The sequence below is a fragment of the Plectropomus leopardus genome, chromosome 3 (genome assembly GCF_008729295.1).
Source record: "Plectropomus leopardus isolate mb chromosome 3, YSFRI_Pleo_2.0, whole genome shotgun sequence".
Lineage (NCBI taxonomy): Eukaryota > Metazoa > Chordata > Actinopteri > Perciformes > Serranidae > Plectropomus > Plectropomus leopardus.
The window spans coordinates 11,046,632-11,061,685 of NC_056465.1; the positions used below are offsets into that span (position 1 = coordinate 11,046,632).

Sequence of the window (15,054 nt, forward strand, 5' to 3'; positions counted from 1 at the left end):
CAGTCTAATGAAGCGGCAACGAATCCCAAAGCTTTCTATCTGCAGTAGACAGAGCTGTGAAGATGAGATGTTTCCTCCTACGCAGGCAGGCAGACAGGCAGTAGCTTGAAAGACCCGAACACCTCCAACTGCAGCTACTGTAATGCTATGGAATACCTGATTAACTCTCTCTGATAGCAAACAGGAAGCCTGCAGCCTCCATCGCAGCTGTTAGCTGAGCTGATCTGCAGATTTATACCTGCAGCGAGGTTCTGAATTCATTGTGAGGACTGATATGAGACCTGTAGTCACTGCACAACTTCAAAAACTACTAACTGTAGGAATCCATAGGTTACCTATAGGACATATTCAAAAGGCTGCCATGTTAGTCAGTCTTCTTCCAGTTGACAAGATGGAGCAGAGTTTTATGAGCAGAGTGAGTCAGTTATATCAAGATGGTCAGAAGGAAAATGTCTCCTCTCAGGAGGAGTGTGCGATCATAGGCAGAGGAAGCACACCATCCTCTTCAAAAACCAGTCGAAAACAGATCATTTGAGTTTCTATAAGATGCAATTTTAAAGATTTTTAAGGACTTAGATGACTAAAACAAGGAGCCAGGTTTCATTTCAACACTGAGGAGACACATATGAAATGAGGAGTCCTCGGAAAGAACTTTTCGAGCATCAGACACATAATTTCCCCCATTCTGCTTAATTTTTCTGCACATGAACTAAATATTAATGGGGCCGTGTCCACCACATCCCCCCTAAAATCTACACCTATGGATAAAAACTTTTTTTTTGAAAGCATGCATTTCTGTTTTCATCTGTCTTAAAGCAGCCTTGACTGTACTCAATTATTAAGTACTGTAAGTTTTTTAGAACTAGCCAGGGCCGTATCTAGGAATTTTGAATTCTACGAAGACATAAAAGACATTTTTGATGAGCCAAAAACCAGTCTGTTTGAAAAACCCAACATTTTTATTTTTTATTCTTATTCAACTGGTTTTTCCCCTGTAAATTTTATTCCCCACATTACAGTCAACATGTTGTTTCTAAGCCATTTAAAAATTGCCTTGTAACTTTATACTAAATTCCGTTTTTGTCATTTGTTAAGCTTCCAAATTAAAATCTGTAAAATGTATCAGAAGTATCTGTTAGTGCTTAGCTTTACAGTATCATATTTTAAGAGAAATCATTAGTTTTCTCTAACATGGTAAATGGGCTTCTTAAAGCAGCTCTTTGTTTTTAATGAACTCTGCTTATAATATGCATTAAAACTGTGAGCAGAAGCAATTAAGTTGATAAACTTCACGCTTCACTCATTAAAACGACTTGACTTATTAAGATTGTTTTTGTTTTTAATAGATTATACATGATTCTGTATTTAGAGAGACTGGTAACATTAATATAAAACACCCAAATGTGTCTGCCAGAATGCAATTAACAATTATGGTCTTTATCAATTGACATCAATGAATCAATAGTTTCATCTATAAAATGACAAAAAACAAAGTCAAAAAATGCTCATTAGAATATTCTAGAGCTCAGTGAGACAGATATAACTTGCTTGTTTTATCCGACCGATTGTCATATTTGATAGATAGAAAACGTACTATATTTTGGATTAAATGTCAGTGCCTTCCAAAATATATAAATATTTAATTATTTATTTATTTTTTGCTGCATTTTTGCATTAAAAAAAAGTAAAAAAAACACATCTGCAAGTTTGCATTTTTATTTCCTATCAGTCAGAAAAGAGTATAAGAGAATGTGCTCCCTTGAGGATACTTATAATCAAAGTGTTTTTATTGATTTTCACTCTTGAGGATACTTATCAGCAGAAATATCTATCACTGAATCAAATTTTTAGATGTTGAGTCTTAATAAATTGCCTATTGCAGGTCAGCTTTGCTTTCTGCAGTCAAACTCCAATCTCCCAAACCCAACAGGAGGCCAACATCGGGACAAAAAAAGGACTTCCTTCAGATGGAACTTTTCACACCTGATTAAAAACAGCCTAAAAGTGTTTGAGGCGTCCTCAGGTGGTCGGCAGGAGAGCAGCCGAGCAGAAATCCAAGTCCCCTGATTGTGCACAGCTGTGTCCTGAGGGCACGGAGAAGCCGGCTGTCACCTGACCCCTGAGGTGACTAATGGAGGTTTTAGGGAAACCTGGTGGCACAGAGATCTGGGCGAAGATGCCACTTCACTTACAGCGAACTAAACCGAACTCGTGACCCACCTGCCCACTTTTTAACTCACATATCTGTCACACCAATAAAGCACTGTAAATCAGCGACATATACATACAGACAGATGTATTCCTCCAGACTAGCCTCTATGTGTTTCTGGATTACAGTAGAGAACAGAGACTCCGAATGACTGTAGCAGTGAAGCTTTTCTGGACTAGTGGGACAGCGTGATGCTGCACAGTGCTGATAGAGGAGTATAGATGGAGCGTTATGTAATTAATACTCCTCCTCCTATGCAGATACAGTAAGCAAGCCTAAAAAATCCTGGCCTCAGCTGTAACTGTAGCCCCAAAAATGACTGACACAGCTCATATACAGGGTGTCATTTCAATCACTCTGGCTCCTATATTCCCATATAGACCAGCCGCTCTTGACTCAGCTAAAGCCTTTACTGTAAAACAGGCAGCCAATGTAATATACAGTAAGCCCCTCTACAGCCACGCAGCATGCAGAGAATCTGTCTCACGCACACACACATATGTAACACACAGCCCGAAGAAAACCCCTTTTAACCTGCTGTCCCATAATTCACAGTGCTGGCAAGGACAGGTGACTGGTGAAGCCAAGACAGACAGAAAAGTGGCAAGGGTCTTCTCTTACCAACAAATCCCCTCTTCTTCAGGAATCCTTCCCTCTCCTCTCCCTTCAGCCGGCTTCTTCCAGCGCTCCAGCTTGCATCTTTCCAGTAAATAGAGCAGGAGGAAGACGGCGACAGGACTTTATATAATTAGCATTCCTCTTGCTCTTGTTGGTCTCTCTCTGTCTCTTCCTCTCTTCCAGATTTCTCCACAGTCTCCGGGGGGAAGCGGGAGCATCAGTGATACACTGCCGCGCGCTCCGCTGCAGGAGGCTGAACGTCAATCACACAGGTAACCTAGGGAACCGCTGGTACCGCCCCCCCCCCACCCCCCACCCCCAAGCCGACTCTGATTGGCCGGGTGCTGACGGAGAACCAGAAGTCCTCGCAGATCCACAGATGGTATACCGAGAGCTGTGGTGGGATCATGTACAGAGCCAAACAAACAGTAGTGGATTGCGGTACTTGTGAACTCTCTTTCTCTCCTCTCGGTGCCTCTCTCTCTCTCTCTCTCTGACTTCTACCGCTTTATTTTACAGTTGCTTAGCAACAGACCGGCATGACTGTGTGTTGCAGAGCAGGCGGAGAGATGTGGGAGAGAGAAAGGAGTTCAAGTCCTCAACTCTCTCTGTTTCTCTCTCTCTCTGTCAGAGGTGTGGATGGATGTTGAATATTTCAGCTCTCAGCAGCAGCAGCAGTCTGTCTCAGTATTATGGAGGCTGTTGTTGCTTCAGATCAGCCTGATACAGGCAGTTAAATGAAACACTGAGAGTTAGTTATTGGGGGAAAGTCTTGGAGTAAAAGAGGTGATTAAGAGAAAAGTTAAATGATGAGTGTTATTTGAGATAGAAAGGGAAAATAGTCCCCATTTAATCATTTAAAGTGGTGCTAAAAATCATTCCATCCTGAAAGAGTTTTTAGTGCAAAGTCTGAGAGACTGAATACTCCTTTAAGTCTACAGTCAAAGTCATAGTCCAACCAAAAATCCCTCTGAAACAGCAGGATGGCAAGTGTTTGCAGCTGCTTAAAAGCATCAAAATGTCCATAAGACTTCTCAACCACTACTGCAACTACATCAACTTCTCTGCTTCCCATTTATCAGCTCCCCATGAACAAAACAGTCCTGTTTCTATATATTAAAAGGATATGCCGAAATATTTTCCTTTCAACCCCTATTCACCATCCTGCCAAGCTCTTGTGTAGAGAAATTAATTGGTTGGCACAGATTTTTTTTTTTTTTTTTTTTTTACATCTCTAAACTTTCATCTGAGATGCAAGTAAGAAGTATGAAGTTGCCACAAGCTTCTCTGTAACAATGAAGCTGATTGTACACACTTTTGTCAGCAGGTGGGGCCATTTCCACTGACTATAGTAAGTGAGAGAATTTCAAAAAGTTCAAGAAAGTAAAGCTCTGAAGGTGCAAATTGATGGTTTAATAGCTTTAAAAAAGTTAAACTCACCACATGACTTTCACAGATCTATTCAAAGAAGCTGTATGAAGTGTGTATAGTTTGTTCAACTTCAAACAGATTGATTTTAAGGAGTGTTTGGTTCTGAATATGGACAGTACTACATTTAACATTGAGTTGAGTGTGCCTGCAACAGACCCACATTTTATTCACATAGTATTGCTGCATATCTTCACTTTGCTTACTATTGGAATCAGTGTCACATTGAAATGGTGCAATTTTGGCGAGCTGATTTTGCAGTTTTGTGATGTGTGTGGCTTGAGGGAGTTTGCCTGAGAGATCTGAAAACATTTATAAAGTGTCTCTATGAAGCACTTAGATGTGAGAGAATACTCTCAAAGAAGCTGTCCTCGTAGAGTCCTGTACTGAAAACCTAAACAGCCAGATTTTACACGAGTTTCATCACTGAGGATTTGATGTTTTTGTCATTGGGTCAGATTATGGTCCATGTATTGCACTGAGTGGTGAGAGTAAATGTACCCACTGAGGTCGAGGCCTTTTTACTGTTGATGCTTTGGAGCCAGACTTCTTCTGCACAGCTGCACTCAGTCTCTCAGAGTGCTCACTCGTGGGCGAGAAAACATCAGGCAGTCTGAGAATTTTTTTAAAAAAAAGGTACGTTATGAATATTCAAATGGGTAGATGAAAACATATGGGAAGTGTTAGCTTAATGTGACTGGAGTAGCAAGTGCAGAAACTGAGAGCTTTTTTCTGTTTGCTTCAGAAAAAGGCTCACAGCACGTCACCACCAGTTTTTTGGTGGAAAAACATGATAAAGTAACAGCACTTTCGACACACTTATATACAAAATAAAACTGCAGCACTTAAAAGGAGCTGTATGTGACTTTCAGAGCATATCTGTGATTCAGAGTCTGAAAGGAGATTGTCTGCACACGGTTCGTAACACGGCGGTGGCTGAGCCAGGGGGCAAGCAGCTAACACTGCTAACAGCATGAACAGCTCTAACAAAGGCAGCAGAGCTTATATTGTTAACCTGAGAGGAACCACAGAGTGCTACACTTTTGTGAAAACGCCGTTATGAGTGGTAAATGCTGCATAAGCCCAGTGCAGAGCAACCATGATCAGCTGGTCAGTAAGATACCCACACATGCACTAACACACTAACATGCACTAAAATTCACACATGGCTGGACTAGTGCCGACAACAAACCACAGAGAAGCTCAAATTAGGCTACAACACACACAGAGTTAGCAGTACGTCATTCTCAGCTCAGGACAGCATTACTCCACTACATTATAATAGTAATATAAATGTAGAAATGCTCTTGATGTCATAAACAGAACCTTTAAAATGTGCACGCAGTAACGTCTGTTATGTTTAGAGGAGTTCACCACACTCTTACAAGAGTGACTGGCATGGTGATAGTTACCAATAAACACACATAGTGACGCTGTAGTTAAGGAACAAAACAAACACGTTTTACAAGCTTTACCTGAGCTGACCGTTGAATTTAATTTAGAGTAAGATTTCATGCTTTTTGTCTAGAGGATCCTCTTTGCAGCATTTGTTTTTGTGTACTTCTTTCAAGTGTGTATTTCAGTTCCCACAGTATTTCAGTGTAGGCTTAGGCTATTAATCTAACATTCAACCGAACTCTATTTCACCTATATCAACAATTTTTCACTTTCGATGAACAGCGGCTCTGATACCAGATGGACAGGGAATTGATCTGCGGAGACTGTAACATGGTGTTTTGCTCCACTGGGCTGTTTGAGAAACACAAAGCACTGTTCTGCATTGGGAGCGAGGTAGGACACCTTCAGGTGCAGAAACACAGATGTGGACTCCTCACGAGAGACAAACCTGGATTTGTAAACCCGAAACAGACAAAGACTCCTGATCTTGTGCAGGTGAGTGCCTCACACTGATCTAGTAAGCAAGCTCCAGGCAAGTGGTGAGAAACCAAAAAGAACCACATTTTGCAATCAAATTGGAGGAATTAATTTTCCCTAAAAAAAAAAAGAAAATAAAATCAAAATGCAAATTTAAAAAAGTACATATAAGGTCCTTTTGCCACAGTGCTTGGCCAAAAAAAGCAGTGAAAATTAACATAAAAAATAAGGGGGGAAATGCACATGAGTACTAAGATTATGTACTAGAGTTAACAAGATAAATAGGTGTATTTGCTACACAAAGCCAGATTTTGGTACATTTTTTGCTGTTGCTGCTGCTGGATTGCATATATTGTACAGGTTTAAGTAATAAACTAATTTAAGGAGCATCTCTGTCATTGAGATTAAGAAATGGAAATGGAAATCATGGCAAGTCTGTGTGTGCAGCTGAGAGGTCAACAATCGAACACAACCAGGTGGAGGAGTGTTGATGCCAAACCTAAACCAGCGAGAGCGGAGGAGAAACCAGCAACCAGTCAGACAGAGAGGGCCGCTCTGCAAGACCTCACACATGAGGTAAAACTGAACCTTTTCACCAGCCAACCAGAATTCATCTCTCCTGCAAAACAGCAATGTCATTATCTGAAAACACCAAAACTAAAAACAATTTACACACTGTCAGTTCCCAGTGAGCCATTCTTATTTTACCTCAAATTCACCAGAACCCTGCAGGGATGAAGGGAAACATTTTGTGTTCGCGCGTTCATTTTAATTGTCACTTTACTAAGGACTCCAGTTGCTTTCATGATGTCTTTGATTAAAAATTCATTTTTGAATATCATCATGTCAGTCAAGACAGCATGGAAGAGCAACTTCAAAAGGGGACTAAGTAGGGTATTAATATATTTTAAAGACAAATATACATAAACTCATTCTTATCACTGATGCATTTTAAGCGTTAATACATTATTGTAAAATACAAAACATTTTCTCTCTTCTGACTTTCAGTTTCAAAAGTTGAGGAGGTCCTTTGAAGAAAATCTGCCAAAGTGGACAAAAAGGAGCACAGACACCACTGAGGTAGTCTGTGTTTCTCCTGTCAGTCTATCGAGTCTTTCAGTCTATGGTACTTTGTGAGCACAAGTATATCACGGTGCAGTAAGTTTGTGTATTTCTTCTATATTGCAAAATATCTTAAAGGGACAAGTCAAAAATACATACCTTTCTTCTCACCTGTAGTGCCATTTATCAGTTTATATTAAATATACACATATCTTGTTGTGAGCAGTCTCATGTAGGAACTATTTTCTTTCTAAATTCAACCAACTGTATCACCGTGCAGGAGGATGCATCTATACTCATGGATGAGAGGTTCATGCTCATGACAGTAGGTGGGTTTCCATTACAGATTTGCACAAAAATTAAGTGATGTGTTCGACATGTCGATAAAACACAATTGCGAGATGACTTGTGTTTCCACTAAGTGATGTTAAGCGACTTTTCCTCTCATGATAACATTCCAAGAAGCATGGCGATTGATGTTCAACATTAGCAGGTTTATTTCTATTGTAGCCACTGCACTCGCCGTCATTATTTCCAATCAAATGCGACTTAGGCGTGTTATGCAAGTGGAAATGGAAAGGCAAGCGCCTTATATGTGGGAACTGGATTTCTGGGAAGTGATAGTCCACAATTTCACAGAAGAATTGTGGATTCAAAACTTCAAAATGATCAACTTCTGAAGAGTTATGCGATGCAATAACACCTCGCGAAGCGCCTGCTGCATCACGAGGGAGCCAGTTCCTACCGACAAACCATAACCATAGCATCATGTGACCTATAAAAGCAAAAAAATGTTTCCATTGCAATTTTGCGAAATTCTGCTTTTTCGAATCACCTGAAATACCACCTAAATGAGAGCAAAAAAACTTTTTTGCAATAAATGGGAGTTTTTCAAATTAATAAGGTGTATTTCATATTCGCAGTTTCAATTTGCAAAATGTGAGGGTTAATGGAAACCCGCCTAGTGTGAGATATAAACAATAATGGCGTTCTCCTTGGCTGAGCTGTAACATTAGTTGCCTCAGTGCACACTTCCTTCTGCACAGTGATATGGTCTACCATCTGTGGTGTATCACGAGTAACCAGGTCATGATTTATGAAAAGAGTTACTGCTGTTTAGTTTCTCAAACATTTTTTTTACGCTTGAAGCTGAATGCCATCTAATTCCATTATATTAAAGAGAAGAGATCTCTACAACCGATATCTCCAACACTCAGAAACTCACACCAAAACAATCTTAACTGATAAATAGCACTACAGGTAAGAGGGAAAATAAGCCTTTTTGATTTGGAGGGGAAGTATCCCTTTAAATATTTTTCAATCAGCCAGTGTTGTCAGAATGAGTCACAGGTCGCTCAGTAAAGATCGGTGAAAGACTACAAAAAGAAATGAGTAATCCTGCTATTGGGTATAACATGTTCAAGAACTTATAAAGGTGGACTTTTAGGCAAGTGGGCGTCAGCTGGGTCACAGTGAGAGACTGGAGGAGATGAGGGAAATGGCGACGCTTCATGAGCGCCAGCTGGCCCTGATACGTGCTCACAACCAGCAGCTGGAGCAGCAGAGAGACGGTGAGGAAACAAAGAGAAATTTACACTCACTGTTGATGTCAGAGATTGCTCTCTAAGACAGTGAGTGTGTGTGTGTGTGTGTGTGTGTGTGTGTGTGTGTGTGTATGTGTCAGAGCTGTCCCATCAGGTGAGTGTCCTGTCTGAGCAGAGCAACGTAACTCACCTGGAGAGTCTGCTGTTGGAGCTCAGAGAGCAGGAGGAGAGGAACGAGGAGACGCTGCAACAACTTGCTGAACATCTCCGTGCATTACAGTAAGTGCACACGTGTACTAATGTCAGTGTTTTAAATGTCAAGCATTAACATGTTCTTTTTATTGTCCAATAAAATGTGTAAAATGTTCAGCAGATTGTCCAATTTGTAATCAAACTTGCAACATTTAAGTCTGTAAGCACTGACTGCTGCCAGAGCAGGCACTGATACCACAAAGAGTTTATTCAATGTGCATTTGTCAGGGTAAATTATGTAGCATTCAAAAATAAATTACTGCTTCTGTAGTGTTCTGCCTCTAAGATGAATATTTAGTGAAATATGTTTTTTCCCCAGCTGCTGGATGACTCAGAGCATCAATTATGTATTTCATTATGCCTGGGTAGTTCCTCATTGCAGCATTTGTGGAAGCAGAAATTTAATTTCCTATTGTACGGCGGCTCGTGGCTGTGAAATGTTCCATAGACGCCACAATATGATCTAATTTAAATGATGCACTGTGTTTTTGTTTTCTTCTTAGTGTACAAGAGGTCCCTGTACCTGCTGATGAGCCCGATCCACGGAAAAATAAAAAGATGTATCATGACAATTATGAGCTTATTTCTTCTGCAGACGGCCCTCTCTCTACCCAGATAAAGTACGTACCTACATCCTTAAAGAGACATTTCTTTTTAAAAACAAGCTGAACGCAGATTTGTTAACCCATTTCTCTGGTTGCGTCTTGGAAAAATGTTGTTTACGTGTGAATAGAAATGACTTCTGGTTATGAGGATAAATCAGGTCTCTTTGTTGCAGAGCCCTGTGGCAGGCGTACGTGCAGTCAGGCGGGTCAGATCCAGCCATCGTGGCACAAATGATGGACCTGCAGGCAGAAGCCCAAAGTCTGGAGAAGAAGCAACCAGCGACAGCCGGCAAGGCCAAAAAGAAGAGTGAGCGTCAGAGTGATGAAGAGGAGAAAATATGTAGCGCCTGTCACTGTGTAACTGTCAACACAGCTGTGCTCAGTGGAGCCTTTATAAAGTTTACTCTGCTTCTTTTTTCCACTCTAAAAACTCATTTCCCCCACAAAGTCCATGGTTATTAGATTCTGGTCCAACATTTCTTTTCATGTGATCAGTTAAGGTATGCTGACTGCTAAACACATATTCTGAATTGGAGTTCCTTGCCAATGAGCAACAAAGATTATTCACATTTTTGGTACTCACTTCAGATTTAGGGCATAAAACTGTTGGTAAATTACCTTTCAGTCTTGAGCTGCATCACTTCTTCTTGTGTCCAGAAGTGAAGCCTCCTCCGCGGGTTCCGAGCTGGGAGCTGCTGGCTGTGGAGCAGGAGAACCAGAGACTGGAGGAGGAGATCCTCAGGATCCAGCTGGCCAGGGAGCCATACCATAACTATGACGGTTGGAGAGTCCTCATAAATAAAAGCTCTTTTTCTTCCCTGTGAAAAAAAATACTGTTGTTATCTATATGTAATTTGGTCAAAATAGCTCATACAGTCAAAATTGGATGCCAGGTTAACATAAAAATTATAACCGACCCCCTGACAGTTTAGGTCTGCAGGTACATTTGAGAAATTAGAAATGAAACATCCTCCTCTAGCTTTATACAGCCTCTTAAAGGAATAATTCACCCACAAAACGATCCTTTGTATATCAGTTACTCACCCATTGTTACAAGGTACAAGGTAGATTTACTAGTAAAATTTGTCCTTGCTCCTTCTACATCTTTGGAGTTGAAGGATAAGTTGATTTCATCGAATTTGTAAAGACACCTTTGTTTTTTTGCAAGCCTCCATGACGAACAAGGAATCCAGAAACTCTCAATGTATTTAAGTGAAAGGGGTCAGCGTCTAACTTCAGTAAAACTATCTCGTGCAGTATAATCAGAGTTTTATTCCCCAAACATGCATTTTTGTTAAAACCTAACTGTTTTAAACTCTGTTGATGCATTCCATTGAAATTTCACCTTCAAGCTCGTGCAGCGTTAAAATTAATTTGCTTGCCCAGGTATGCTCTTTGTCCACGTGTGACTGTTTATGAAGAAATGTTTTAAATATGGTTTAAGCAAAAATGCATGTGTTTGGGAAGTAGTGAGCATACGATTGGATAAATGAGACTTATTATATTGAATGAGTTGGGTGACAGTTTTGTCAACTGATTTTTGGATTTAGTTTTGCTTTTGTTTAATGTGGCCCCCATCAATAATTTTCACCATTTTTGGATCCTTCTTTTATTGTGGAGGCATGTGAGAAAAAAAAAACTCCATGAATTAAACTTTACCAAGGGTGAAAAACAGACATACAAATGATCATTTTGGGGTTGAAGTATTACTTTTATATTTAATCCACCTTGTGATACAGCTCTAGGAATTGAATTTGTTGTCCAGGAATAGTGTGATTATTATTGATTATGTAACATGTTGTGCTGCTGACACTGTGTACTGAAACCAAAATTAGGTTGTTTGTGTGTTCTCCAGCAGCAGTGAGGACTGAGCTTGAGCTGATTCAGAGGGAGAACCTCCTGCAGATCGCCAGTTTACAGGCAGAGATGGAGAGAAGCAAAGAAGCTCCGGGGCCCAGGAGACAGCCTCCTCCGCCTCCCCCACTCCCACTCCCACTCCAGCCCAATGCACCTCTTTCACTGGTACATTATTCACAGTTGTAGTCAAAAAATGATATACATGCCTCTCCAAATTAACACAACAGTCGAGGGCAATTCTTACAAATTCTGGTTTTTAGCTCGGAGTAATTTGACAGTGTGTTTGTGACACTGATTCAGATGTTGTACCTGTGTGTGTCCCTCAGCTCCAGGCCAGATCCTTCTCCTCTCCAATGGGAGGACGCATGTTGGACTCTCTTGATTCTCTGGGTCCGGCCCCCTACAACCCTGCGTCAGTTAAATTTTCCACAGTGCATCAAATCTAATTTTAGCTACACACTGAGCTCACATCATGCAGATATTTGTTTGTTCTAATCCTCCAAAATAGCACATACCTTAAAACCTCAATTAAAAGCCTGGCTATTATTTGCCTAAATCACTGAGCTCAACTGGCTTATATTTGGCACAGGCATCTATATGGGCCAGACTTTTAATTCCTTTCACACAAAACTGTTGCTCAGCAGAGATGGGAAATTAAATCAAATTATGTATTCAACCCTTCTGAAATCTAGGCAAATTGGCTTTCTTCCCCCTAAAAAAAACATGGGAAGAAGTTGATGAGCAATAAAAGAAGAAATGAACCGGAAGTTAGCAAGAAATCTGTGAATAGTACAAAAAATTACCTGGAAATTTACAAACCAAACCAAAGAAAAAGAGGAAAAAACATCTACAAAATGAGAAATAATTTTAAAAAATTAGAATTACTCATATTAAATAAATAATTATGAAAAAAGTACACTGGACTTTTTTCCTTCGCTCTTTAAAAAATAGTCTGCTACATCTACTAATCTCTTTTTTTTGTGTTTCTCTTTTTTACTGTGCTGGTAATACTGTCATATTTGGTGCTCAAGGTTTCAGTAAAATTGTCTGAATAAATGAATTGTGGAGAATCTTACCAAGTTAACATTGTGTGTAGCATATCCACATTGATAAAAGCTAATCATCTCCAGCATGTAGCCAACAACCTAGTTTTATACACCCAAAAAATTCTATAAAAATGAACTGCATGGCAACTAAACCGGGCCTATTATTGAGACAGGCCTTCATTTGTCAAAATGTGTCGCCACACCACGCTACTAAGAAGGGACTGGAGGTCTGATTGGGACTAGGTTTTTATTTGAAACTTTACGGTAGTTACATTTAGGTAATAACAAAATGTTTGCAAATCAAATTAAATCATCTACTGATCTTTCAATATTTTAGTCCACTTACCTTTCTCGAAATTATTTCCTCTGGTGCTTCAGAGCTGGTTTCATGGTCTTCTACGACCTGATGCTGGGAGTTGATGTCTCTCAGAGGGCGCTGCGCCTGGTGACGGCTCTCTTCGCAGATGGTCAGGAGGTGGGACCGCCAACTCCGCTGCCCCCAGTTCAGCACCTGCCGGGACTCTCCCCGCCTTACAGCCTTACTCCTAGGAACTATGTCCTCCTGTCGTTCAAACAGCCTGTACCCAGGTAGGAGCAGCACCTAGAGGAGAAGAAGAGTTTGTTTGTTACTGGACATAGTAGTGGAGTGACTTTCTAATAACAAGAGTTCAGAAATGGGCAAAGTAAATAATGGGGAAAGCAGTGTGGCTCAAAATTTCAACTTTGGATAGAACGGAAACGCCCTCTGAAAAGGTTAAAAAATATATATTTAACAGCAAGCCTTTTGTATGCCTCCACACACCAGTCAAGTTGCACTTACAGTTTACATCCATGTCTGTGAAAACAGTCAGTACACTATAATTTTTCCTAAGAAGTGGGAATCAGGCCACCCTTATTTTCACAAAAAAGAAGAAAAAGACAGCATAAACCTTTTCCTCTGTAGGATCCAGCCGTCGCCCTCCCTCTCTCTGGTGGTGGAGGTGCAGGCTGCCAGAGATCAGGATGTTCACGGCCAGGAGGTTTTGAAACCGGCTTCCTGCGGCTGGACACAAATGGAACTCTTTGACCAATACAACCAGGTAGAAAAATACAGTGTATACTGCTGTTTTTATCTTTTCATCATACAGTTATACGGTAAAGGGAGATGACACCAATTTACAGGATGATGCAGCTCAGTTAATGTAATGCAAAAAAAAAAAAAAAAACAACAGCAGTGGGGTCTGAACACTAACTTTACCAAATTTTTACCCATTTCAAGAAGTGATAGCACCGCTAAGCAGAGATTATCATGCAAATCTAAAATCTTCATCTGCTACTTTGCACAGTTTAACCATTATGTCTCACTGACGCATTACTGAATACTCTGGTTTACAGTAAATGTCATAACATTTTAATATTTTCTCTCCACCAACAGCTCCACAGTGGCCACTGGAGGGTGCCAGTGCGCAGTCTGCCCATTAGACCCTCCTTAAGCTTTGCCCAGCTCAACTCTGTACCCCAGGTATGAAGACGCTGAGTGTTATGTACGATAAACACCTGCAAGCAGCAGTTGCTAAACAGTACTGTCCATTTTGAGTCATCCATCAGATGCTCTATTTTATTTTTATATATTTTAGGAAATCTAAGTGGGTGTTTCAGGCTGATGCAGATTTTTAGCAGAGAGTGAGACAAGGCGGTAAATTAAACAGACTCTGCGTGTGTGTGTGTGTGTGTAAACTTAAGGTGGGCGACATGGAGCTGTGTGTACGTTTGGTCAATGGACGAGATGGAGATGTTCAGACTCAGGCAAAGCTCAATCCAACCAGCACCAGCCACTATAAATATCCCACTGTGGTAGGATGTTAAACATGGCCGCAAGAAAAAAAATACAGAAATAAATCACATTTTTGACAGTAATCACTGCAATGGAATTATGTTGTTATAGACAAGGTCATAAGCATAACATGCCCTGTTTTTACCTGATTGTTTTTTGGGGTTTTTTTTTCATAAACGTGCTTGTATGTGCTGCTGTTTGTTTACCTAATGTCTCGATACAGGCGTCCACACATCCTGCAGCCGTCCACAGAAATACAGCTCTGCCAGTTTCAGCTCCACAGCCCACTGGAGTGGATGAACTCTCCTCACTTTTGTCTTTCCCTGATCACCAGGACCCTCCACCCACAGAGACCAAGCAGAGTTTAAAAGGACAGAAAAAGCAGTGCAGAAAACATCTTGCGAATCAGAAAGACATGAACTGTTGTGGAAGTTTAAGTGAGGGTTCCTCGCTCCCCTCATCTTCTAAAGACAATGAATGTATTTGACTTTGCTTTTGTTGCTTTTGAATGTGCAGGTTTACAGGAGACACCTGGTTATGCAAGACACATTTTAAGCATCATTTCCACTGCACAAAAAACCAGCTGACATCTGGCTTTTTAATGCTATGGAAAACAGCACAGTGGGCATTCACATCCGGATCAAATGACTAATGCACCTGCAGCAGCACATTGTTGGTAAAGAGAATAAAGATAATCTTTAAATGTTTTCTGCTCAAACTGTACATTGACAAAAAAAGCTTTAGG

The 15,054-nt window shown here is 40.5% G+C and overlaps 1 protein-coding gene across 1 annotated transcript; it reads left to right on the forward strand.

Moving 5' to 3' along the window:
• Positions 1-5,950: 5,950 nt before the first annotated feature.
• ccdc17 (coiled-coil domain containing 17) lies at positions 5,951-14,796 on the forward strand. Its single transcript, XM_042513429.1, has 15 exons — positions 5,951-6,148; positions 6,578-6,706; positions 7,139-7,210; positions 8,640-8,763; positions 8,877-9,015; positions 9,492-9,608; positions 9,767-9,900; positions 10,251-10,373; positions 11,449-11,615; positions 11,777-11,862; positions 12,875-13,084; positions 13,440-13,575; positions 13,911-13,997; positions 14,219-14,329; positions 14,533-14,796. The coding sequence occupies exons 1-15, from the start codon at positions 5,951-5,953 to the stop codon at positions 14,794-14,796; spliced, it is 2,097 nt and encodes a 698-aa protein (XP_042369363.1).
• The last annotated feature ends 258 nt before the right edge of the window (positions 14,797-15,054 follow it).